Raw genomic sequence first — 26,718 nt, 5'->3', positions numbered from 1 at the left:
TGACCAGTATAGTCTTTAAACAGTGCCTGGACTGGAAGCCAGATTGAATAAGGAGTGGTGAGAGAGCTGGCAGCATAGTTTAAAGGTAACCACACATTCCAGGACTTTGGAGCGGAAGGCAAGTTTTGAGATATGGCAGTAGCTGGGCAAAATGGAAGGGTAGATTTCTGAAGGAGGAGTGTAAAATAGCAGGAGATGATGCCAGACAAGGGAGACAGATTGATGCTGTCCTATGAGGAGAGATTGAGTGGATTGGATTACTCTCTGGAGGTTAGAAGAATGAGAGGTGATCTCACTGAAACATGTAAGATTCTGAGGGGGATTGACAGGGTAGATGCTGAGAGATTGTTTCCCCTGGCTGGAGAGTCTAGAACTAGGGGACATAGCCTCAGGATAAGGGGTCGGCCTTTTAAGACAGATGAGGAGGAATTTCTTCACTCAAAGGATTGTGAATCTTTGAAATTCTCTGCCCCAAAGCTGTGGATGCTCAGTCATTGAGTATATTCAAGGCTGAGATCGATAGATTTTTGGACTCTAGAGGAATCAAGGGATATGGGGATCGGGCAGGAAAGTGGAGTTGAGGTTGAAGATCAGCCGTGATCTTATTGAATGGTGGAGGAGGCTCAAGGGGGCCATATGGCCTACTCCTGCTCTTAATTCTTATGTTCTTATGTTGGCATGTTATGAGACTGAAGAGGTGAATTTGGGTGGTCAGGAGCTAGGGTGGTGGGCTTTACGGACAGAATACGGGAACAGAGGAATAAAAGGGCAGATGGGCGAGCAATTACAAGGGACAAAAAGGATGAGGGCATGGTTAGGTGGGGGACAGGTGAGGAGCTTGGGGTCTGTAGGAGTCGGGGTGGGGTGGGGGGGGTGGCGGGAGAGGCACTAAGAAGAAGCAGTGGCCACAATATGGATGGTCTCAATTTTGAACATAAACAATGAGTTCCTCGTATTTGAGCATATCACAGAATCACAGAATCCCCACAGTGCAGATCGAGGCCAGTTCGGCCCATCGAGCCTGCACCGACACATATCCCACCCTATCCCCGTAACCCCACGTATTTAATCCCCTAACACTAAGGGTCAATTTATCATAGCCAAATCAACCCAAATCAACCTAACCCGCACATCTTTGGACTGTGGGAGGAAACCGGAGCACCCGGAGGAAACCCACGCAGACACAGGGAGAATGTGCAAACTCCACACAGACAGTCGCCCGAGGCCAGATTTGAACCCGGGTCCCTGGCACTGTGAGGCAACAGTGCTAACCACTATGCCACCGTGAAGATTGGGGTAATGTGGTGTCTTAAGATGATTGCTGGACATTTTAAATGAATAGGGTTATAGAACGTTAGTAAAAATTAGTAAAAATAAAAGCTATGTTACTTTCTGAAATATAAATGGCATATCGCACGTCAGATTAACTTAAAAAGGTGAATCAGATCTATTAAGTGGTGTCGTGTAATCAGTGATAAAGATTTAAACACCAAACGCAATGGTTTAAGTTTCAAATTCTATTTCGATAACTTGTGTCCCTCTTTTTACAAAAATTCTTGAAATTTCCTGTAATTTTTTTCTGTCTCACAAATGTGTTGGCAATGACTACATCCGTGAATGCAGAACCTTAATAAATAATGAAAATCGGAAAATAAATCTTAAGAAAATAACATTAAGGTCAATACTTTGGTGATTAATCTCAGACAAAAACTGCAGCCTTCAGGTCATCAGCTATAATCAGTTTCTACATTATAAAAACGTTCAACACAAGGCATCAATTCATCATCGTCGCAGAGATCTCAATGAATTGTATAAAAGTTCCATTCAGTTAACCTTGGACATCGGCAAATAGAAACAAAATAAGTTACCAGAATGTGGCACAATATTTTATGCATTAAGAAGCGACAAGAAGAAATAAAAATTAATAAGTAAAAAATATACAGCAATATAACTTAGTGCATGTTGCAGATACTTGACAAAATCCTGCTTTATATCTGTAGCATATCTGCAGCGATTTATGTCATATTATTTCAGTTGTACAAGCCAATCTGAAAGCATTGCCGCAAACTTGATGTAAGCAAATATTAAGGTTCTTCTTCATATACTTTACGATCATGAAAATAGAGTTTGACTTGAAACTTTATTTCTCATGCTTTGATGCAGGAAGAAGACATTCTTACATCCCAGTCTATCTGCTCAATTGGGTGCAATAAAAAGGCAAACAGTTATCACAAGCAAACAGCATTTCTAATTCAAGGATGGAAAAGAACGGAATATGCATTTGTACATTGATACAGACCTTCTAACCGATATATGCATAAACGCCACATACAATTTTAGTTTAAATGCATGCAATTTTAGTTAAATACATAGAGATTTGAAAATGGTTAGCAAATAACTGTGCTATATTTGAAAGCTAGCTGGCAGTCGAGTGGTTGGATCATCAATAACCATTTTCAGTTAGTGCACTTCTCCCAGTCAATCCAGAGAATGACATTAGCGGGGAAGTTGTGAAGGAGCCCACAACCCCACTTGGCCGTACTCACAGCCGGAGGTTCACATTGGTGGACAATTCATCACAAGAACCGGGATGAATACACAGTTCTCTTACAACCTTTAAAAAGCTGCATGGTGCGTCTTCAGAGACTTGCGTTCTGCAAATTAGAAGTTCTTCACCAGGAATTTCCTTGGGGCTTCCCGCCGTTCTGCAGCCTAAGCTTCGGCAGAATTGTGGTGCAAACCCAATTTCCACGCGCAAAAGGGATTTTCATTGAACTTCCTCCGAAGTTACAGTGATGCAGGGGGCAAAGCCCCAAGGAAATTCATCCCTCTTTTTCAGGAGCAAAAGCAGCTAATTGGAGTTATCAAAAAATAAATTGCCATCATCTTTAAAATATATTTTCTAGTAGCTATTTCTCCTTACCTTTTTTTACTTTCTGCTCGTGGAAGCCATGACTTACACGAGATAGAGTTCCATGGATGCCAGCAGATGCCAAGTACCTTGACCAAATGGTCATATTTCACATGTGAACTGAAGTAGTGAGTGCCGTAGGGCAATTCAACCGTGGCCTATCACAACCAATCATGACTCTGCTCTCAGCAATACTGACACTCACTTTCAATGAGAGTCACTGGTTCATAGTCAGGAGCTATTTTTTCCCTACTTTAGCTCAGGGCTCCTGAGGCCAGTGACTGTCCTGGCTGAGATTACGCTGAAGATTTCTTGGTCCATATGGCACAGCTCAACAGCAGACAGAGCATCACCAACTATCCATTGTGATAAATACTGATGCTTTGAAAACATTTTACATGGAGGGTTTGCCAATTTTCTCGCTTCCCTTTTCGTATTGTTGACTCCTGGAGGGGAATTTTCGGGGGGGGGGGGGGTCAGTGGGCGTGTTCGGTGGTGGGTCGGGTGGGAACATTTTTTTTTGATAGCGGGTTGGGACCCCACTGTCAACCCGCCGCCACGCGACTTTCCCAGATGTCGGGTCTGTCAGCGCTGAACAGACCCGACACGTAGCGGCGGGGGAGGCAATTCAGGTCATTACGACCTTGTTAACAGAGCATTAAAAAGTATTTTGAGCTCAACCTTACCATTTTATGAGGTTGCCCATAGGGTTCACGCTGCTCGGGGAATCACGTCATGTAAAGAGGGAGTTGTATGACCATGGAATCATCTCTTTACTTGACAGCTGTAAATGTGCTATAAAAGCTCCCATCTTAGAGCTGTTCACTTTCAAAGCTCAGAAGCTGTTGCTTACTGCATTTGGAAGACAGATTGAGCTTTATGCAGGTTGCAAGTGTCACCTCATTGGAACAACCTCTCTCACCACTGACAGATCACTTCTGTCATCTCTACTTCACCTGCCATCTATTCCATCAGCATTAGTGTCCTTGAAACTATCTCACCTTGGTCCTCAGAATCCCACCACGATCAGCCCCAACACCAGCAGCACCAACAACACCAATCTTCTCCACAATCAACTGATGCTGCACAGGACAGAGGGCATCAGCACCCGACCACATTGCTGCCTGGGAGGCCAGGAATGGCCTCACCATGGCCAGATTTACTTCACTTGATGCTGTACACCCTGGCTGCCACATGATGCGCCAGGTTGGCACCACCCCACACCAACACTATAAAGCATCCCTACAGTGCCCAAGCCATTCCTTTCACACTCATCAGCATTGCGGGGGGTACCGTTATGTCTCACCATTCACTGCAACTCACTAAGCCACTTCTAAAGGTGCACACAGATCTGTCCAAGAACGCAAAGTGTTCAAAATAAAGGTTTCAATGTTTGACACCACATTAACAGAAACTTTACATGAACATTGGCTAAAACACACAAGTGCCTACCCTTGTGTGTTGTTAGTTAATATAATTGGACTAGGATGAGGGTGAGTGTGAGGGGTGGCTAGTGAGATGGGGAAGTGATAACGTAGATAGAGAGGGATGGGTGGAGGTGCAAAGTAAGTTGGTGTGAGTAAGGATGTGCAGGAGTAGGGTAGGGAAGGCAGAGTGATGGGGATGTGATGAGTGGCACAGCAGGATGAGGCTGAGTGTGGCTTTGCAGTAAAATTTCGTGATCTACTGAGATCATTGAAAGGTTTGTGCCACTGCAGCCTGGTCCTCCTGACGACATCGCTGCTTGTGTCCTCCTGTGCAATGTGCAACCAGGCTGCGTTGGTCTCCTGGGGAGGTCTCTTCCGCCCATTGGAAGGGAAGAGAACCTCCCTGCGTGCTGTGACTCCCTCCATAAGCATATGGAGGGAGCCATGGGAGAGTCTGGGTGCAGCCGTGCACCTCTGTGCAGCGATTGTCAGTGTTTGCAGCACCTCAATGCTGTAGAACACTGACAGCACAAATGTCAAAATCAATTTGCACACGGTCCCTTTAAGGAAACCGGCTGATGAAGCGTCATCAAATGACGTCATCAGATCCGCTTCCTTCAACTGGCCAGTAAATGCACTGGGCGGGCTTAACAAGCCCAATCAACATAAAATCATTCTACAGAACGGGCAGGAGCCAGCAGTGGGGTCAGGACCTGACACCGACGTCGCCCACCCTGAACCCGCCGAGGTAGGGGAAATCGCAGCCCTGGATGGGCTATCTGGACATCGACTGCCCTCCACCTCCACCCAACTCTGCCATCAGAAGGTTTTATGTGAATAGCACAACCTTTCAAAAATGTATTAAAATTACAATGAATATCTCTGCAGTTGTATATGGCTGCCTTCAGTGAACAACACTGCCATGGCAATAATTTTGTCTGGTCTGAGCTATTGGAATCACATTACCTCCCTGTCCCATGCAGGAAAACACATATCCTTCTATCCTGCTTATGAAGCATTTTCTTACATCATGGCTATCTTTCCTCTCACCAGATGAGATCTATTACCAAAATGTCCTGTACTCTGGACAAGTGAACGTAGATGTCGATTTCATGGTCCTGCTATACAAAGAAGTGATAAAGACAAAAAAAAACACGAATACTGGAAATATAAAAATCCCCCCAAAATTCCTGGAAATAAACAGCTGGTCGGTCAGCATTTGAAAGACAAAAGTTAGGTCAATGTTTTAGGTGTGACTCTTCATACTCCTGTTAGAACTGATGAAGAGTCTTTTCCAAAACGTTAACCTAGATTTCAGATGCTGATTGACCTATGCGATAACAGCATTTATTTCCATGACCAGAGGAATATCTTAGCTTTTGTTAGCTGTGTGCACTTAGTCTGACATAGGGTGTCGAGTGTTTTTCAGTTTTTGTTTTACAAGTTATATTACTGGATAAACTATAACAGAATTCCAGAACATTACCTGGAAACCTGATTTTTTAGGTTGTTCTTCATCTTCCTCGACTTCTTCTTCTTCATTCTCCTCCTCACTGTCTGTCTCAAAGAGATAGTAGTCTCCGCTTCGAACCACTAAGCAGGAGAAGATAACATTAATGGCACAATGAAAGGTGAAGCAATGTAATTTGATGGACTTCTGAATGTATCTTCGGTTACTTAAAAAAAAATTCTTTCTTTCAATCTCGATTCCATTTTAACTAGCTTGCATTAATAAAACAGGTGCTAAATTCTAGATTAAGCCATGACAATAATGTAGTAGAGAGCAGAGTGTAAAGAATGTACAGCACTAAACTACCCAAATGGTTACCTGTATGTCAACATCCAACTCAAGGGAATGCACAAGAAAATCAAGAAGAGGAGGTAGCCAGGATAACAGAGTTTAACGAGGAATTAGTAGAAGAATGCAGAACATCAAAAAGGATGGCTATAGTTGAAAAATGTGAATAAAGATGGAGAAACAGAGAATAAATATTGCAAAGATTGGCAATATTTCTGTGCGAGTACTGTGAATAAGAAAGTAAGAAGGTGAGGCTGAAGCTCAATTGAAGTTTTGTCTAAAGTAGATTATATGGATTAATTGCTAGAAATATAATTTTTAGTTTTATATTTCTGAATTTCAGTTCTAAATAATCCATGCAGAAACATGCATTTCAATGGAACTCAAATAAGATAAAATCTGTCCAACATAAAATGACGCAGCATTTCAGCATAACACAATACGTAACAAGCTTCTTTTGTAAGTTTTAAATTTTTCAGATTTACATTTGACTGGGTGTAACCATATAAACAAAGCAAACCTGGATATATACCAAATAATAAAAAGACGATTCGCACACTGCATGTTAACTTTATAGAATCATTATAAACAATAGAGTTAACAACTTTTTGTCAAAGTTATGCATTAATTACAAGTGCACTGTATTACAAATACCCTTTTGAAATTTATATAGTTTATAGTACCTTACTAGTAACCAATTCAATGCCCCCTTGTAAAACAAAATCACATAATTAAAATAAATTGTCATTAACTTCATATGTTTTTCTATCTATTTACGTTTTTCACTTTGTTTTCATTTTTTGTTTAAATAGTAAGTGCTTAATTGGAAGGGTTACTGAGGCTGATAGTATGAGGGAGCTGGAATTGCAGACACAGTTGAAATAACGGAGGGAGAAGATTTTCTCTCTTGTGCACAAGGTGCAAGAATATTGTTAACACATTTATAAAGAACGGTTTGTGGTTTTACCACACCTGATGCCCATAATGACTGAAATTAACTCTTCTGATAAGAAGCTGAGTAACCTCCCCAAGCCAATTCCTGTTAAAGATGTTAAATGGAATCAATTTTTTTAAATAGACAGAAAAAAAAGTTGTCAAAATTAATGACAATTCCTTGTGAAAATCAAGCAGTCACAAAAAAGTCCTGACTGATCCACACTCTTTATGAAAACTCACAGCACCCCAGAACTGACCTTAGCCTCCGAAATAACCAAATTGGTTTGGTGTCACACATTGAACAGATACCTCATTCCCTTGAATAGATCAAGACTTTCATTACTTTCATGCCTCATTTAGTAACAGAGTCATAAAGGTAAAGGCCAACCCAAAAATATAAATAAAGGAGAAACAGGCTGTTTGATGGAGTCAAACAGCTGCAAGTAATGATTTCTTGCATGTCTGGCAGAACAGCATTGTTGCGTTTCCTGTGTACATTAACATGTTGAAAACAATACTAATTAACACAGGTGGCTTTACAGATCAGGAAACAATGTCAATACAACTAAAATGCTGCATTCTTCATAATCAGCCATTGATTTTCAGTTTCCATGTTGTGTCCACAATAGATAAATGAATTGCACACAGGTAGCTCACACATTGACTATCATCTAATCATTAATGCATGTAGTCTACTCCTCTTAACTTGAAGTTCCTTAATGCAAATGATCGGTTACTTAGAATTGAAATCCTACAGTAACCCCTGTTGTGCTGTATTTTTCAAATTGCTTAATTCCACCTACTGGATAATTTAAAATTTGTCAGGCAGAAAATGACTTTGAATTAACAGGAGTAGACTGTACTCAGTTACTTGAAGCACAGTACAATGCATAATAGTTAGATGATTAAATTTAACATACTATAGTTTCACAATCCATTATGTATTCAACATGGATCCTTACTATTATGGTGAGTTAATGCAGAACGATCCATATGCACAACAAATTGGCACATATCCATCCTTGGTTAAGCTGACCCATAAAGCCCATCGAAATAACAACAGTGGTGCTAAAATAAATTCATGCTTTGATTCAAACAAGGAGAGGCAATTTAAAAAAAACATTTTTTATTTGTTAAAATTTTTTTTCAGTCAAATTTTAAAAATGCAATTGTCTATTCAAGGAAATTGGGTACTTGATTAGCACACACAACTAACAGATGATTGAGGCAAACCTACTAGAAGCATGGTCAACCCAGGGCCGCCACCACTGCTTTTTTTTGCCCTTGGCTTTGTCTTTCTCTGGTTCTCCTAAAATAAAATAGGTCCAAATATTAATTATGTAAAACAAAAACAAAATAATCAGGTGGGCATGTTTGATATCAGTGGAGTTTTCAACTCACGAGGATTACAAATGGAGTAACACGTTAACGAGAAATTTATGCAAGAAAAAAAAACCAATGCTTCAGTAATACATAGGTATCTTATTATTTTAATTATTGCATTCTCTCTCATGATATTATTCCCATAATATGTGAATTATTTCCCCATGTTTGTTAAGGTTTCTCCCCATCCTTTCATCACCATTCCCTGTTCAGAAACTGACTGGTAAGCAGGCTACTTGGCTACCTCCCTCTGATTTTTTTTATTTGGTTCTAGGTATCTGACATGCACAAAAACCCATCAGCATGCTTAAAATTTTCCTAACCAACCAAACTACTGAAAAATTCATACAAGTAGAATTTATGTATGCCAGTTATGGACTGCACACATTCTCCCTGTAGAGACATACCTCTTCTACTTAAGTCCAAAGAACATAGGAACAGGTTGGCAAGAGGCCCAATCTGTGTAGCAATATCTGGAGTTTAACTGGCTTAAACCTTGCAGCTTACCAGCATAAAGCATTATTTCTGCTGCTTGTTTCTCCCTCCCCTGGACGGCTTTGGTTTGCAGGGTTATCTGGGACAAAAGGGGAGGAATTCCAGCTTTCGTTGACAAATTTTCCTCTCCAAGTCCAAACAGAGAGCCCGCCCGGTTAGCTGATCAATCCTCAACGTTGTCCTGGACTAATGCAGACCTTCTTGGCTCAGATATCAAACTACTGCGACAAAGGATTGATTCAGTTCCAATCTACCACTATCATCTTAGGAGCCATCTTGACTGAAAAGAGACCACACTCTCCCAAGGAGGATAAGCACTAGTTGGTCATCAGTAATGCCCACTGATCTTGCTGCTAGGAGTTGCCCAAGAATAATGATTAATGACTTGTTCCTCTCCCCCATAACAGTTCAGCTGAGATCAAGGGAACTAGTGCACCAACACAATGCATCGTTGGATTCCAAACTGACTTTTCCTTTCCTATTAAACTAATGAACAGAGTCACATAGCCAGAAAATACAATGACAGGGACCAGCTCCTCCATCTCCTTTATCACAGATACTATCGGCCGAATGGCCTCCTTCTGTGCTGTATCATTCTATGATCCTATGATCTGTTAACAAAGAAATGCATCTGTGTTTCGTGTCATAAAGTAAATTAAACTAACACACACTTTAATGATCCTTCTGATACACTCATGTCCACTGACCTCTGGTTTGACTTGGGTACTGTGTACTTTCTGTCTGAAAGATAATCATAGCTAGAAACACGAGTTCTCTGCACCAATAGTTTTAAACATTAAATACTTATTATAATTTACAACTTTTCAAAAGTGTTGCAACACTTTTTCCATCAAATAGGAAAAATTCTCTATCATATCACAGTGCATACTTATTATGTTGTTACTATGCAGCTCATATCCCAAAATTATCTATTTTACCAATCCTGTTTTTTTAAAACCTTTTGATAAAAGACAGCTTCCTCCTTTTTTTTCTTGCTAACAGAAACTTGAAGGGTAAACAAAAATATGTCACTGAATTCACCATCGCTGATTCAACAATTTGGCACTGGTTCAACTAATTTCACCTCCAGGCAAATGTGAATCCGAGCATTTTACTAAAATATTAGTTGTGCTAACATTAGCTTAGTAATTACTGTTGGCAATTCGCATGACATTCCTCTACCCACTATTTTAGCGGAGACATCACCCCTTTAAAATAAAAAGGTTAATGCCTGCGTTGAATTAGTGGACAGGGAAATGTCATACAAAGGTGTTAAACATTTGTCCACTGATGGTGCCAGCAGTATTTTCCAGGCTTTTTGCTACTAATACAGCATGTACTGACAAGAGCAACTTAATAAAAACAGAAAAACAAATAATTAAAAAAAGAATTTCTACAATGAAGTAAAGAAAAGTTTTTAACTGGATGCATACCGACATTAGGCTTGTTGCTTGTCTGCATGGGTCAGAAAATGAGAATTGTTGCACTCCAGTTTATTTGCCTATATTTTTTTCTCCTGCCCCAGTTCTCACACTGGGAAATGGTTTCAAAAAGATGTCTTACTGCCCACCTCGCCCAAGTGACCATTCTTCACGTGTGAGCCTGTGTGAGAATGGTTAGGGGGAGGGCAGCAGGCTATGCAATATTGGAGCTACCACACCAACACATGAGTCCAACCCTGTTCTCATCTGACATCCAGACACAAACACACTTTTAGCAAAGGTTGGTGATTCAGGGGGGACAATTTTAACCGAGCCCGCCCATCGGGAAACTGACGGGATCGGGCGCAACGCTTGATTTTACTCTCCACTGGAGAGTAAGGTTAAAATGATCCCCTAGGAGTGGGAACCCAAGCCAGTTGGGTTTTTTTTCCTTCCTTACTCCAAGTGCCTAGGACAAATATAGTGGCCTGTTACCCAGGCTGAAATTAAGGTTCAAAACAGAAAAAAAAGTATTTGTTTTAAAAATTCTCAAGCGTGATACTCATTTTGCTATAAGGAAATGCAATTGAAAATTTGGTAAAAATATAAAAAATTGTTATGCATCTGGCATGGATGAAATTGAAGCGTAGATACATATCTCAACACAGTGCTATTTAATTAGGGTGAATGATGCATCAACAAAACAAAAGCACAAAATTCTAATAATGCTGCATTGGGAAACTAACATTCTTACACAAGGCTCATAATTGGAAAGTATGTTGATTTTGATCACAAACTTTTCATGTTACGGAAAAACTTTGTAGATCAATTATCAATATGAATTATTCTCACTACAAAATTACCGTAAGCGGGTTATAACTATATACAGAATAATTTATTTATCAGTAAGCCCCTGCCGGAATTTTACAGGTAAAATTATTATATATCAAGTGAAGCTTTGTACCTTCAGGTCATACATCATTACCAACTTTATTACCTTTTTGGCTTATGTCACTACAGTACTTGATTAAATTACTTTCTATCAGCTATATTAGCCTATATGTGCCTTGTGATGTAAAAATTAAGTAATATTCAACAGTATCTTTAACATAATTTCATGAAATGCTTATGGTTGTGCACTAACAGTTAAGAAACATATTACTGTGAACACAGTGGGGTAAATATTTATTTGAAATCAATGGCTTGAAAACTGGGTGGATTCTATAACAGGAGGGCAATCTGCTCCACCAGATCATGGACCGTGCTGTGAAGACAAAAATTTACCCCAGTTAATCTGGAAAGGTGGTCATGAAAATCACTTACTTTTCGGCATGTGGCCTTGGTCACAGTAGAAGTGAATTCTGCAGATTTATTTTGTTTCTTTGTGAGCTTTGCGAATATAAAGCTGAAGATATTGGGCTAGAATTTGGGGACGGAGGTGTACCTCTGGAGCACGCCTCCGACCTGCGAAAGAATTACGAAAGCACCTGCTGGTGGCCAGGCTGCGAAAACGTGCAGTCGCAGGCCTCAAGGCGGAGGTCCGCATAGTGGCCCACAGATCCCAGGGACGCAGGCGGTGCGGAAGCGTACCTGGGATCACGTGGGCCTGGTCCTCCAATCAATAAGCAGAATTCCATTTCAATCATTTACGAAGGGGGTCCCCAAATCTAATAATTATACAATGTACAGAATTGAAATTTTATTCATAATTATCTTCATTGCACCAACCTCACTAAAAATTTAATTTTTTGACAATAATTTTATACACCCCTTAAAACTCTAATCCGGGTGAATATTTGTATAAACACATTTCATACAGTGTATGTGCATAATTTAGGATATGAAAATCTTTAATTAAAGCCTTAGCTATCCCCTTACGCTGATGTAAACATGCCCCGAGCCTGCTTGCGTCAACCGTAAGATTCCATGCGCAGTCGCTGGTCATTTGGTGGGCAAATAGCCCAACTCTGCACCAGCGATTGCTTTTTCGTGATCCCTGCGGATAGCCTGTCAACGCATACGTTAACAGGCCGTAAGTTCCGGATTTTGAGTGTGCACAAATCCCTAACTTGTGGGGCATTTCAAAGGGAGTACGCCGTCATACACGCCGCAATTTCAGGCCCATTAATGCTGGGGAATGAAACACTTTCCTTTCAGGGTACTTAGTGTCAGCTTCCAGTATTTCCAGATTGGCTATAAATGGTTAGATTCAGCGTAAATATCCAACTATTCGTGCCTGACAACACGGGGTCGAGTTTAACCTGGTTCCGAGTGGTCGTGGGGTTGAGCAAATGCTGGTCTAAGTTTCAGGCCCAGGCTGTTTTAAATCCCAGGCCTCAATTAAATAGCGCCCAGTCCATTTCCTTCCCGCCTTACCCCGCCCCCCACCTCCGGCAGGGGAAGATCAGCTTACAGGTAAGTGGCAGGGAAGGGGGTTCTGGGGGGGTGGGGGGGTCTTGCGGGAGGGAAGGTGGGGAGTCCGGAGCAGGTGAGGCCGCAACTTTCCTCGTGGGGTCCGGGAGGGAAGCACTCCTGCCTCTCCTGGCCTCACGCAGGAAATGTTTTACACTGTTCTCAGAGGCCCTCATCTGTCTGCAGACCAGTTGCACACCTGCTGCAGACCCTCGATATGGACCAGCCTTAACCGTGTATATAGCCAGCGAGCTGCAGGGTGCCAAACAGGCGTCCCTAATGCAGCTCGCTGGCCCAATGTAAGCGGCCCATTGGTGCTCCAAATCGCAGCTGCCTCTTCACTGCGGGTACGGGCGACCAGCCTGGCGTGCTCCACCAGAGGGTCGCCCAAAGGTCATAGCCATCCCCGGTGTCTCCTTTTAATGGGAGTAAATCGGAACGGTATGTCAGGAGTTTACACGCAAATTAAGTTTGTGTTCATATAAATTCAAGTCTGCTATAAGTAGTCCCTGTGCATTGGAGGCTCTAAATCCTGTAACTCATTGATTAAATATTAAGGGGAAGACAACGCTGCTCTTCCACTACTGCTGTGACCTGTAATGTAATATAAATGATACTGGTCAGCAATGGAATTAACAACTGCATGCAACAAGCTCCATCTTATTGTCTCCCATAGTTGAAGTACCTTCATCATCATTGTCGTCTTCCTGCTTCACCTGAGGACCTTGCGCATCTACTGACTGAGTCAAACTGAGCATCCTCTCTTTGCCTTTTTTATACTTTTGTTGTCTTGTTTTGATGCGATCCATCCTATTTAGGGTAAGAGAAGGGTACACGTGTGTGTGCGAACGGCCCATCGCCAACCAGTGCACAAGGCAAAGGTTCTTAATCATATCACACTCAACAAGAGGTCACGATAAGGAAATGGGAAAGGTACATTCATACAAATCGTCACATATAATGTGGTCCTACTGTCTCTTGAGTTGATCCATTGATTTCTTTTCCTCTTCAAGCCGCGCCTTCACAGCTTTTACAATTGTAGCTTGAAACAGTTCTGCACCTCTAAAATAGGACATAAAGCATACACAGTAAGTAAAATATATATTTTACAAATGATGTCTCAACTTAAAGCTTGCTTAAGTGAAAGGAAACGAGCTTTGCTGATGCAACAAACTTTTTGGCATTAACTGGTGTTGCTTTTCCCCTAAAAATGAAGAGCAATTAATCTGCACGTTTTTGAGCAGTTGGTTGAACATGACTGGGAATTAATTAAAATGTGACTGCATTAATGAGGGTGGTTGGAATCTGGAACTCGCTGCCTGAAAGGGTGGTAGAGGCAGGAACCCTCACAACATTCAAGAAGCATTTAGATGAGCACTTGAAACGCCATAGCATACAAGGCTACAGACCAAGTGCTGGAAAATGGGATTAGAATAGACAGGGCTTGATGGCCGGCGCGGACACGATGAGCCGAAGGGCCTCTTTCTGTGCTGTATACCTCTATGACTCTATGACTATGATTCAATAAATTAATAATGCATCATGAATTCTCCGATACTTACATAAAGATTTATTCATTTTCAACCTACCTCGACGCAAGGATTTGAGCAGATTTTATGTCAGCCACTACGTGCAAGAAATAGTAACTCATGAATACCCTCCGCTGCAGCAATAGAAAGGAGAAGCATATACTGTCCCATATAATGCCTGCTTCACCATTGGGCAATGGACATTTCATAAGGCTCTCTTCGGGGGCTAGGAAAAAAAAATAATTTCAACACAGCAATGATCACCTTTCTATTTATTGCACTATATCTTTTACACTTATCTTAAATTTCACCAACGCACCTTTGCTATTTGGTAAAATGTTAACACTCCAGCTTTTTGTGTGGCTGCTCTGCATATTTAGGCAATATTTAAACTTTCCCTTTTCACCAAGCTGAGGGATAGCAATACCAGCAATGGAAATTCTTTCCAATTTTGCACTTATTAACATCAAGTCAGGTACGGCACGCATGAATATATAGCAGCACTCATCGAATAGTGACAAGCACCAGGTCACAATACCAATTTCAACTTCAATTTCAAATTGAGAACAACAACAGAAAATAGGAAATTGGAGCAACAATTTTCAATAAGGGTGATAAATATGTGGAACACACTATCAGAAAGTGCTGGAACAAGGAAATTTGACAGGGTTCGAAAAGCAACTGGTAAAGTTCCTGTCAGCAATTAAAAAAAATATTTGTTCATGGGATACGGGCGTTGTTGACAAGGCCAGCATTTATTGCCCATCCCTAATTGACCTTGAGAAGGTGGTGGTGAGCCGTTGCAGTCTGTGCGGTGATCCTTCTTTGTAGTGGTTTGGTACAACTGAGTGGGGGGAAAATTCGGTATCGACCATTTTGGGACGCTAACTTTAGCACCTGGCGCTTGACCGCGAAATTCAGTTTTAGCGCCCCAAGAGGGAAGTGGAGCGCTACACAAGTTCCGGTGCTCTCAATATAAGACAGACAGAACTGGCGTCTTCCAGTTCTTAAAGGGGAGGTTCAATCATGCTGCACAGCCTCACTCTGATCATTGCTGCTTGGGAACTGGGCCTGCAAGGAGCTGCAAACCATCATTGAGAAACCTCATGGCTGATCAGAGGCGCCCAGAGATAGAGAGCTCGCCGGTTCTGCGACTAGGCTTTGGAGACTCTGGTCACGGCTGTGGAATGCCGACGGGCAGCGCTCTTCCCAGACACTGGCAGGAGGCCATTGCCGCAGGACTTCAGGAGGATGTGGAGGGAGATCGCCCAGTATGTCTCAGCCAGAAGCGTGGTCCACAGGATGCCCACCCAATGCCACAAGAAGTTCAACGACCTCACTCGGGTGGTCAGGGTGAGTACATGCTTCAAGAACCTGTACATGCCACCATCTCAACCTCACTCTGTGCACAGACAGTGTAAACCGCCAAATCCCCAATACTCACCCACCAACTATGCCCACCTACTAAAAGTGGCATCCACACTCGCATACATTAGCAGCTATGGTTGGCACACTCACTCACTGTCCTTTCTCTTGCAGGCCAAGCTTGCTCATAACAGGAGGGAGCAGCACCGCACAGGAGGAGGTCAGGCAGAGCTGCACCCCCTTACAGACCTGGAGGAGCGACTGCGCAGCATCATTGCGGCTTGTTAAGCCATTTCAGAGGGCAGTGAAGAGCCAACATTGCTGTGGCAAGACCGGGTTAGGACAGCAGGTTTTCTTCCCTAAAGGAACCAGATGGGATTTTATGACAAGCTACCGATACTAACTTTTTATTCCAGATTTTTATTTAATTAACTGAATTTAAACTCCCCAGATGCCGTGGGATTTGAACTCATGCCTCCAGCTTATTAGTCCAATCCTTCTGGATGACTAGTTCAGGAACATAACCACTATGCTACCATACCCTAGGATTCAGGGCTATTAGATTTAGCAATGCATCAGGGTTAGTTAATTGGAAGTTGATTGGGTAGGGTAAATTTGTCAATGACCTACTCCTGCCTAAAAATTGTAACTATTCATTTGATAGCCCCATACACCACCATTGGTTTTATGTAATTTTAGAAGTGAGTTTACAAGATTCTACATGCAATTATAGAGATTGTGAATCCATTGTGTACTTTGCGTTGTGTTTGCAAATAATATGCATGACAGAGCAGAATTCTAAATGATAATATATGCTTCATTGGAAATATTTATCTTAATTTTGTCTGGTTTTTGGTGCACATGTTTTTTGTATAAAAAAAAAGCGAAATACATTACTTACGCACGTCATAGCCCTTAACAGTACAGACGAGGCCAAATGTTTGGATTAACCAACAGCTCTTCGTAATTAAAGAATTGATGTAGGCGCATGCTCCGATCTGTAATAGAAACACACATTCATGTGTACATTTTTATAAACAAACAGTAATGTTGATTTCTTTCTTTAGTTTTGTTACTTAGGGCACATAAGTATGGAATAGTCTCAACACCTTTAAATATATTATTAGACAGTTTCAAACCACTAAACAGAAGATGAAGATTTGATTAACATAACACTTTGTTTAATTTCTGCGTATTGCATTTTTAGTGTCCATGTTCAGTCCTTGTTGATAACTAACCCTCATGAAATACAATTTCATGGCACAATTTATTTCCATATACATGAGTATACACGATCAGAGGTGCAACCATTTGGGAGGGGGACATCAGGGAGAATTTCAGGGATTTCAAACAAGGGAAGGGGCTGCAGTAAACATAACTCACGGGGAAAAAAGAGTGGATGGTGAAATGTCGACCACTTGACAACCCTATAGCCCCCAATGACATCACTATACATCAACTTGATCATAGAATCATGCAGCACAGAAGGAGGCCATTCAGCCCATCGTGCCTGTGCCAGCTCTTTGAAAGAACGATTTGATTAGTCCCACTCCCCTGCTCTTTCCCCATAGCCCTGCAAATTTCTCCTTTTCAAGTCTATATCCAATTTCATTTTGAAAATTACTATTGAATCTGCCTCCACCACCCTTTCAATTAGTGCATTCCAGGTCATAACAACGTGCCGAATAAAAAAATGTCTCCTCATCTCCCCTCTGGTTCTTTTTCCAATTATCTTAAATCTGTGTCCTCTGGTTGCCAGCCCTTCTGCCAGTGGGCATTTGGCCAAGAGCCTCTAGGCAGTGGGTAGGCTAGCTATAGAGTGAGTTTGCGTGACTTGGCCTGTAATAACTATATGTGAATTACAACAATAACTTCCTACCGTGGCTGCTGTGAGTGTTAGCTATAGATGCACTGCAGCAACGCGCCAAGGCTTCTTCAACAGCACCTCCCAAACCTACAACCTCCACCACCTAGAAGGACAAGGGTAGCAGGCACATGGGAACACCACCACCTCCAAGTTCCCCTCCAAGTCACACACCATCCTGACCTGAACATGTAATCACCGTTCCTTTATCATCACTGGGTTGAAACCCTGGAGCTCCTTACCTAACAACACTGTGTGAACACCTTCACCACATGGACTGCAGCGGTTCAAGAAGGTCTTATACCTGGGAAGATACCTGATACAGACTGATACCTGGGATGGCAGGAATGATGTATGAAGAGAGATTGGGTCGATTAGGCTTATATTTGCTAGAGTTTAGAAGAATGAGAGGGGATCTCATTGAAACTTATAAAATTCTAACAGGACTAGACAGACTAGATGCAGGAAGGATGTTGCTGATGGTCGGGGAGTCCAGAACCAGGGGTCACAGTCTAAGGATAAGGGGTAAGCCATTTAGGACTGAGATGAGGAGGAATTTCTTCACCCAGAGAGTGGTGAACCTGTGGAATTCTCTACCACAGAAGGCAGTAGAGGCCAGTTCATTAAATATATTCAAGAAGGAGTTAGATATATTTCTTAAGGCTAAGGGGATCAAGGGATATGGGGAGAAAGCAGGGACAGGGTACTGAATTTGGATGATCAGCCATGATCGCATTGAATGGCCTACACCTGCTCCTATCTTTTATGTTTCTATGTCTTCTCAAGGGTAACTGGGGATGGGCAATAAATTTAGCCAAAGGGCTGCGAAAACTCCGCAAATGGAGTTGCCGCCACATTTCCGACAGCAGCAGCTCTGACCCCTGGGGAATTATAAGGGTAAGCTGGCAATCTTGCCCTCTCAGTGCAGAGCCACACTCGAAGGGAGTGCGGGCCAGGAAATAGGGGCTACTTGCTCTTTGCAAGAGTGGCTCCCCATTAGAGCATGGAATTCATGACTCTAAATAAGGTCAGTAGATTTGCAAAAATCTTATCCCAAACCTCCAACAACCAAGTTGTTGCATTTGAATGCCAGCCATGTTGCAGGAACGTTTTTAAAGTTCTGCACCAATAATGACTACAGATCATGTCCTCCACCAACTCGTCTCCTTGCTGCAGGACTGTTTCTGACGAGACGGGAAACAGGAGCCAGAGGCACGAAAATGGGAAACCTCGATCAAAGTAGGATTATCAAGGCAGTTAACAGGCTCTTAACTGCCTTAACTACCTGTCCCGCCGGTTGGAGTCGGGTCAGTTCGGGAGTAGCTGAACCGACACTCATGAAAATCGCATGGGGCAGGATGGAGGCGGGTTGGGTGTCTGAAACTAATTTTTCAGATTTTAGCAGCTGGCACACCTCCAAACCCGCCTCCTCAGGGCTGTTAAAATCGAGCCCTAAGTAAATGTCAGGAATTGCTATCCACCAGTGTTAATGGAGTGGAGAGTCCAAACTGACCCTGTACAACATTATTATCCCAAATCAATACTCCTCTACCATATACTGCACTGTAAATGAGAAGTAGCCAAATCTTATCAATCCTACCTAAACTTGTACCTGTTCGGTTGTTGAGGTAGCCAATGGTATCCATGTAACAATAATGATACAACAGTATATGTTTCAGCAACAAAATAAAAACGCTCTTCAGCATCGCTTAGAGACTAAAACTTTGAGCTTTTAACATTCAATACTTACAGATAGAACATTCTTCATTGTGATCACAAATACATTGTAGGCAATAAGACAGTCCCAGTATTGCAGGATTATTTTAATAGGTTTTAGTAAAAGCTCTCCACCAAAAAGTAGGAAATAGAAACAGGCAACCAGGTAACCCATGCAGAAGATGCTGATTCGTGTGGTTCCTGTGATAAAGATGATCGTAAGCACGAACCAAAATAGGTAACTGAATCCAATGACTTTTATCATGTCCAGGTAGGATCTGTGTTTGGAGAAAAGAAAATGTTGAAATATCAATAATGAGATTATAAAGATCAGAAGAGCTGAGGGAGGCCATCTAGCTCACCTAGCTCAGAGCTCACCTAGCTCATTCTTCCACAGCAATCTACAGTCCCCCTATCGCAACATCTAATGGCTTAGAATCATAGAATCATAGAATTGTTACAGCACAGTAGCAGGCCATTCGGCCCATTGAGCCTGTGATGGCTCTCTGCGTGCAATTCAGCTAATCCCACTCCCCTGCTCTTTCCCCGTAGCCCTGCAATTTTTTTCCTTCAGGTGCTTATCCAATTCCCTTTTGAAAGCCACTATTGAATCTGCCTCCACCACCCTTTCAGGCAGTGCATTCCCGATCCTAACCACTCGCTGCGTAAAAAAGTTTTTACTCATGTCGCCTTTGGATCTTCTGCCAATCACCTTAAATCTGTGTCCTCTGGTTCTCGACCCTTTTGCCAATGGGAACAGTTTCTCTCTATCTACTTTGTCGAGACGGCTCAAGATTTTGAACATTTCTATCAAATCTCCTTTCAATCTTCACTGCTCTAAGGAGAACAACCCCAGCTTCTCCAGTCTATCCACGTAACTGTAATTCCTCATCCCTGGAACCATTCTTGTAAATCTTTCCTGCACCTTCTCTAAAGCCTTCACATCCTTCCTAAAATATGATGCCCAGAATTGGACACAATACTCCAGTTGTGGCCAAACCAGTGTTTTATAAAGGTTCATTATAACTTCCTTGCTTTTGTACTTTATATCTCTATCTATAAATTCCAGAATCTCATATGCTTTTTTAACCGCTTTCTCAACCTGCCCTGCCACCTTCAACGATTTGTGCACATATACCCCCAGGTCTCTCTGTTCATGCACCCCCTTTAGAATTGTACCCTTTAGTTTATATTGCTTCTCCTTGTTCTTTCTACTAAAATGTATCACTTTGCACTTTTCTGCATTAAATGTCAGCTGCCACGTGTCCGCCCATTCCACCAGCCCTGTCTATGTCCTCTTGAAGTCTATCACTATCCTCCTCACTGTTCACTATACTTCTAAGTTTTGTGTCATCTGCAGATTTTGAAATTGTGCCCTGTACACCCTAGTCCAAATCATTAATATATATCAAGAACACCAGTGGTCCTTGTACCGACCCCTGGGAAACACCACTGTATACCTTCCTCCAGTCTGAAAAACAACCGTTCACCACTACTCTCTGTTACCTGTCACTTAGCCAATTTCGTATCCATGCTGCCACTGTCCCTTTTATTCCATGGGCTTCAACTTTGCTGGTAAGCCTATTATGTGGCACTTTATCAAACGCCTTTTGGAAGTCTATGTACATCACATCAACCGCATTGCCCTTATCAACCCTCTCTGTTACCTCATCAAAAAACTCAGTCAAGTTAGTTAAACATGATTTGCCTTTAACAAATCCATGCTGGCTTTCCTTAATTAATCCACACTTGTCCAAGTGACTGTTAATTTTGTCCTGGATTATCGTTTCTAAAAGCTTTCACCACCGAGGTTAAGCTGACTGGCCTGTAGTTGCTGGGTTTATCCTGACACCCTTTTTTGAACAAGGGTGTAACATTTGCAATTCTCCAATCCTCTGGCACCACCCCGTATCCAAGGAGGATTGGAAGATTATGGCCAGTGCATCCACAATTTCCACTTTTACTTCCCTCAGCATCCTAGGATGCATCCCATCCGGTCCTGGTGACTTATCTACTTTAAGTACAGCCAACCTTTCTAGTACTTCCTCTTTATCAATTTTTTCCCATCCAGTATCTCAATTACCTCCTCTTTGACTATGATTTTTTTAATAATTCTAGAGTTTTGCCTCCACTACCTTATCTGGAAGACTAGTCCAAGTCTTAATCAGCATTTGTTTCCTGATATCAGTCCCGGCCTGGCCTCTTATCAGTTCACACCTCTTGAAATAATGCTTTAGGTTAACTTAGTACCTTGCACACCTCAAAACAAAATTTACAAGATGGCATAATTATGGCAGATAAAATTCAATACAAAGAAGTGCAAGAGCTAGATTGCCAAATCAGTAGAGTGTAATGACACTGAGGATTTAATCCTTAAGGATTTCAAAATGCGTTGTGCGATTTTTCATTTCAGAAAACGGTTATAAGTATCAGTGAAAGATAAATATTGCGATTTTATCCGCTGATTTATTCTGCACAGGCCTCAAAATGGCTCAGGCATAAGGCCGGCAAGAATGGGTAGCTGCTCTGCCCAGTTTTGTGTGGAAGTCAAAGATCGCATCCCGCCCCCACCCCGCTCCACCGAACACCCACCCCCCCCAACCCCATCTCTTCTACAGCTAAATAGCAGGATTGATAACACAAGTGATCAGTTTGATGAACATAAGTTGTACAGTTTACACAGAGCAACTTCATCTTTATAGAGGTATCATGGACTATCCACTAATAAAGTTGCCAACCCACCAGGACTGGCCTGGGGTCTCCAGAAATTAAAGGTTAATCTCCAGGACGCTATTTGCGAGTAACTCAGGAGAAAATTCATAGGAGCAGTAAAAAAAGTGTGTTTTTTTTTAATTTTCTTTGAACACTTTCATTTATTAGTTATAAAAATCAATATTGGAAAAAAGTCAGTTTGACAGGCAACAATCATCCAATCATGTAATGGAGAGTCAGTAGCTGTGCCTTCCAATTGGTTGGGATAAAACGCGAAGATGGACGTTTTTGGCGATCAATGGTGGAACTGTGGGGGCGGGGCAGTTGGAGGCAGGAGGTCACGTGATGAAATCTCCAGGAATGCATCCAACCAGAGTTGGTAACCCTAGCCACTGAGCCAGTCACTTTGACAACTGGGATTTAATCTCGTCACTTCTCTCCAACTGTTCACCAGTTAGGAAAGTTACCCGAACACTCCAACTTATGTTATCGTTTTACAACCAATAAAGCCTTATTTCCTTTCCTACATCTACTTTCTGTCCTATTTTTTACCTTTCAGAGCTATTGACTAAATCTAAACAAATAAAGGTAAGTATGAACTCTAATCACTGAACAACCTATGAATGTTGCTTCTCTTATCCCTCTATGGCCATCAATGCTTGCAGTATTATCACCAATCCCTCTCTCTAAGATCCACCCCACAACAATCTCCATGACCATAGCTCCATATTTGACGTGATGTCCTTGTTAACTGTATAACGCTGTTTAACTATAAATATAATTGCATGCGCTTGCAAACTATTGTATGAACAGAATCCTCCATTAAATTTGCTGGTGATATTTATTTATTTTTCAATTAAACCATTCAGTAAATAAAGAATACTCTGCTACGTCAAACTCAGTGCCATTACATGGAACGCATGCACTGGCAGGTGCTAGAGTCAGTGTCTGCCCCTCACCATGGTGTGAAAGATGTCAATCAGAGTTAGTCCTTTACCGGCAGTGAATGAAGTCTGGTACTGGGTTATGTTGACTGAACGTGGCTGCATCCAGATCTCTGCAGATCTCCACATTGTCCCCTGCAACTATCCGCACCGCAGCTCTGTTTTCATCTTCAAACACCTGCCACTGCAGCGACGCACACAGCAACATCATGAAGTCGTCTGAAAGCCAATAAGTCTAACTTAGATTTTTTTTTAACTGATATTTTTTTTTTACATTTTAAACCATTCTTGCCATATAAAAGGGAATCGTTGCATGTTGTTCATAATAATATTTTAAGATGCATTATCATACCATTACAGGAAACTCTTTTTTATCCAGCACCGACGGGACCGGCGTGGTGCCGGTTTATCAAAAAGTCCGGATTACAGAGAGGTATAGTAAAAGGCATAAGAGCCCCATACACGGCCACAGATCCAGGCGTCCCTGTTGCATGGCAACAGGTGCAGGAACCCCGGCCACAGACCAAGCGTCCCTGTTGCATAGCAACAATGCAGGAACCCCGGTTACACAGCCACAGATCCAGTAACAGCCACTAATATGAATTAAAACTTACCTGAACCTACTCCTGAATTTTGCCAGTTAACAGAGATTTCTGGTTATTTAAGTGCTGGTAAATCGAGAGTTTCCTGTATTAATAGAACAGCCTGGTATAACAATCCATTGTCCTTTCCCTATCGCTCTGGAAAGGGCTTTGCCTCCACTCCTCCACAGCCTGCCTCTATTTAACATCTTCCTGTTTCTAACCACACACCCACTCCCCCCCGCACTGTAGTGTATGTAACTGTTCTACCTTTAAGAGAACTATTGTATGTAACCGTCCACCTTTAAGAGAACTATTTTAGGTGTGGCACTACTTTATCTTGGCTGCTGTATACTGTAATACCGACGGTGACCACACCAGTATATAAGTGCTGTGTCAGGATTTATTGGGCAGATTTGCCCTGACCTTCGAATAGTAAAGTCCTGTTAAAGTTACTCTTGTAGTCTGTGTATTAATTCGCCATAATACCTACAGACTTTACAGTGGCGACGAGTTCGACCTTACCCTACGGCAACAATACTTCCGAAGCAGTTAACGAGCGTCGAGAAGAGGCACCCGCCCTCGTCGTTCTGCTGAGAGAAAACTCGAGTCTGCAGAGCAAGGAAGAAGGAAGAATTCAGACACGAAGCCTTCCATCAGCAACAGGCACTGATTGTCCCTTCTGCCACGGTGGTGAGTGAGCCGATCAGCACGAGAAGCAAGTCGGCCACGGTGACTGTGAGTAAAGGGAAAATAAAAAAAAAAAATAAACGGAGGATAAGGGCGGTGAACTCGACCACAGTCGGGGGAAAGGAGCCGGACAGAAGTCGGGCCCAGAGGCGCTGAGACTGGGGCAGCGTGGAGCACGGAAGCTGCGGTACAAGCGGGCTGGGAGACGCAACGGCGTCGTGAGACAGCTAGACCGCGACCGGCGAAAAAGGCCGGGCAGCTACCGAGGCCACGAGGCGCTGCGACCGGGATCGTAAGGCGTGGGAAGATATAAAAATAAATAAATAACGGAGAACTCAGCCGCAGCCGGGGAGGAAAGCACCGGACTGCGAGAGGGCTGGGCGGCGCGATTGGAAGCCGCTGAGGGAGACTGAGCGAGATCCAGCCCAGCGGCTGAAACTGTTCGCCATCAACGGGTTGTACCCAGCGCCGGTTGCCCTGCCGAGAAAAGGGAACAAGGAACGCACTGAAGCCGACGCGCAGGCTGCGAACCCCGAAAGCCAGCGGTCGTCGCCCGAGGGAAAAGCTTACCCCTCCCGCCAGGGGAAGAAATGCAGGAAGCCGCCAGTAGGCGGGGAAGAAGACAGAAGCGGGAAACCGCCATTTTGAAAGGGGCGGGGAAAGAAGACAAGCGCGGGAAACCGCCATTTTGAAAAAAAAAGTTAAAGAAATATTTCGTTGTTGTTCTCAGGAAGAGTGTGAAGATGCCTAAGCGTAGTAACATCAACGGTTTCGATTCCGATGTGGAAGATTGGGCCACGTATGTAGAACGCATCGAGATATATTGTAAGGTCAATAAGATAGCAAATTATGACAAAGCTCTAACCTTACTAAACTCAATGGGGGCGAAGACATACGGGTTATTGAAGCATCTTCTATCACCAGCTAAACCGGCGGATCAGTCTTTCGCTAATATTGTTGCTGTCCTGAAGGATCATTTTAACCCCGCACCGCTGATGTTAGCGGAACATCTAAATTTTACGTGAGAACGCAACGAAAAGAGGAAAGCAACGCGGAGTACCTGGTTGAACTGCGTAGGCTAGCAAAATACTGTCAGTTTGGGGTAAATCTGACAGAGGCACTGAGAGACAAGTTCGTGTGCGGGATGTCGAAGGAAGGAACACAAAAACGACTGCTCGAAGAGAACGATCTTACACTTGATAAGGCTGTCCTTATTGCATCATCGCACGAAGCCGCAGCGAGAGGCATGGCGGAAATGCAGCAGAAGACAGCGGTACTCAGTGTGGATCAAATGACTTCGGGTACAACGAAATGTTATCGTTGTGGGAAGACAACACACGACCAGAACCAATGCTGGTTTAAAAACCAGGAATGTAGAAAATGTGGCAAGCTTGGTCACATAGCTAAGGTATGCCGGTCAGGAAAGAAGACCAGCAATAATAAGTCACCGCAGAAGAAGTACAGAAAGGTACATAAGGTGACTGGGAAGAGTCCAGATGAACAGAATTCGGACTCAGACTCCAACAGCAAGGAACTGGGTAGTCTGAGGATTCACAATGTGAGTAAAGAAGCTGACCGACAAACTATCTGGGTCACACTACAGATTGCAAAAGTCCAAGTGAAGATGGAAGTGGACACCGGATCGGCGTTGACGGTCATGAATAAGCAAGATTACAAAAAGTTATTCAAACATATTCCCCTACGGGATACGGAGATAGTATTGCAGACATACACGGGGCACAAAGTATACCCCATCGGAAAGATAAAAGTCAAGGTGAGATACAAGGACAAAGATCACCAAGGGATGGACATGTATGTGCTGCCCAAGGGAGGTCCACCACTTCTGGGACGGGAGTGGATCAGGAAAATAAAGATAGACTGGCATTCACTAAACACAATGACGGTAGATTCCGGAAAGGAAGATGTCAAACCTGAACGGTTGTCCAGAATATTGGACGAAGCTAAAGGGGTATTCCAGCAAGGACTGGGAACACTGAGAGGAATTAAAGCAAAAATCAAGATTGCAGAACATGCAAGCCCAAAATTTTTCAAAGCCAGATCGGTACCTTACGCGATACGACCTGCTGTGGAGGCAGAACTGGAAGAGCTTGAACGTTCAGGGGTACTGTCTAAGGTGGACTGGAGTGAGTGGGCCACGCCCATTGTTCCCGTCATGAAGTCTTCATCAAGTAACAAGCCAGGGGGACCGGGAAAGGTCCGCATCTGCGGAGACTTCAAGATCACGGTTAATCCGGTGCTTCACACGGTACAATACCCGCTCCCGCGGATTGAGGATATCTTTGCTTCATTGTCTGGCGGGAAACACTTCACCAAGATAGACCTGGCACAAGCATACTTACAAATGGAAGTCAAGGAAGAGTCGCGCCAGTATCTCACAATCAACACGCACAGAGGCTTGTATCGTTATAATAGACTGGTTTTTGGAGTAGCTTCGGCTCCAGCAATTTGGCAGAGGGCCATGGAGCAGGTCTTACAGGGTATTCCAAGCACGCAGTGTTACTTGGACGATATCC

General features: G+C 42.8%; 1 protein-coding gene across 1 annotated transcript in view; it reads right to left on the bottom strand.

Annotated features, from left to right (window-relative positions):
* The window catches only part of piezo2b (piezo-type mechanosensitive ion channel component 2b), an 852,062-nt gene that overhangs the window by 123,140 nt on the left and 702,204 nt on the right, over window positions 1-26,718 (bottom strand). Inside the window, exons 25-32 of the mRNA XM_085992353.1 lie at window positions 22,967-23,132; window positions 19,292-19,535; window positions 16,579-16,675; window positions 14,373-14,538; window positions 13,756-13,845; window positions 13,469-13,593; window positions 8,310-8,381; window positions 5,825-5,931 (exon numbers count right to left, since the gene is read on the bottom strand). Of these exons, the coding sequence (XP_085848479.1) occupies window positions 5,825-5,931; window positions 8,310-8,381; window positions 13,469-13,593; window positions 13,756-13,845; window positions 14,373-14,538; window positions 16,579-16,675; window positions 19,292-19,535; window positions 22,967-23,132 (1,067 nt within the window). The remainder of the gene's footprint in view (window positions 1-5,824; window positions 5,932-8,309; window positions 8,382-13,468; window positions 13,594-13,755; window positions 13,846-14,372; window positions 14,539-16,578; window positions 16,676-19,291; window positions 19,536-22,966; window positions 23,133-26,718) is intronic.

The sequence above is a fragment of the Somniosus microcephalus genome, chromosome 7 (genome assembly GCF_052327205.1).
Source record: "Somniosus microcephalus isolate GS21.2 chromosome 7, FLI_Smic_1.0, whole genome shotgun sequence".
Lineage (NCBI taxonomy): Eukaryota > Metazoa > Chordata > Chondrichthyes > Squaliformes > Somniosidae > Somniosus > Somniosus microcephalus.
This window is presented reverse-complemented; position numbering and strand designations above follow the sequence as displayed.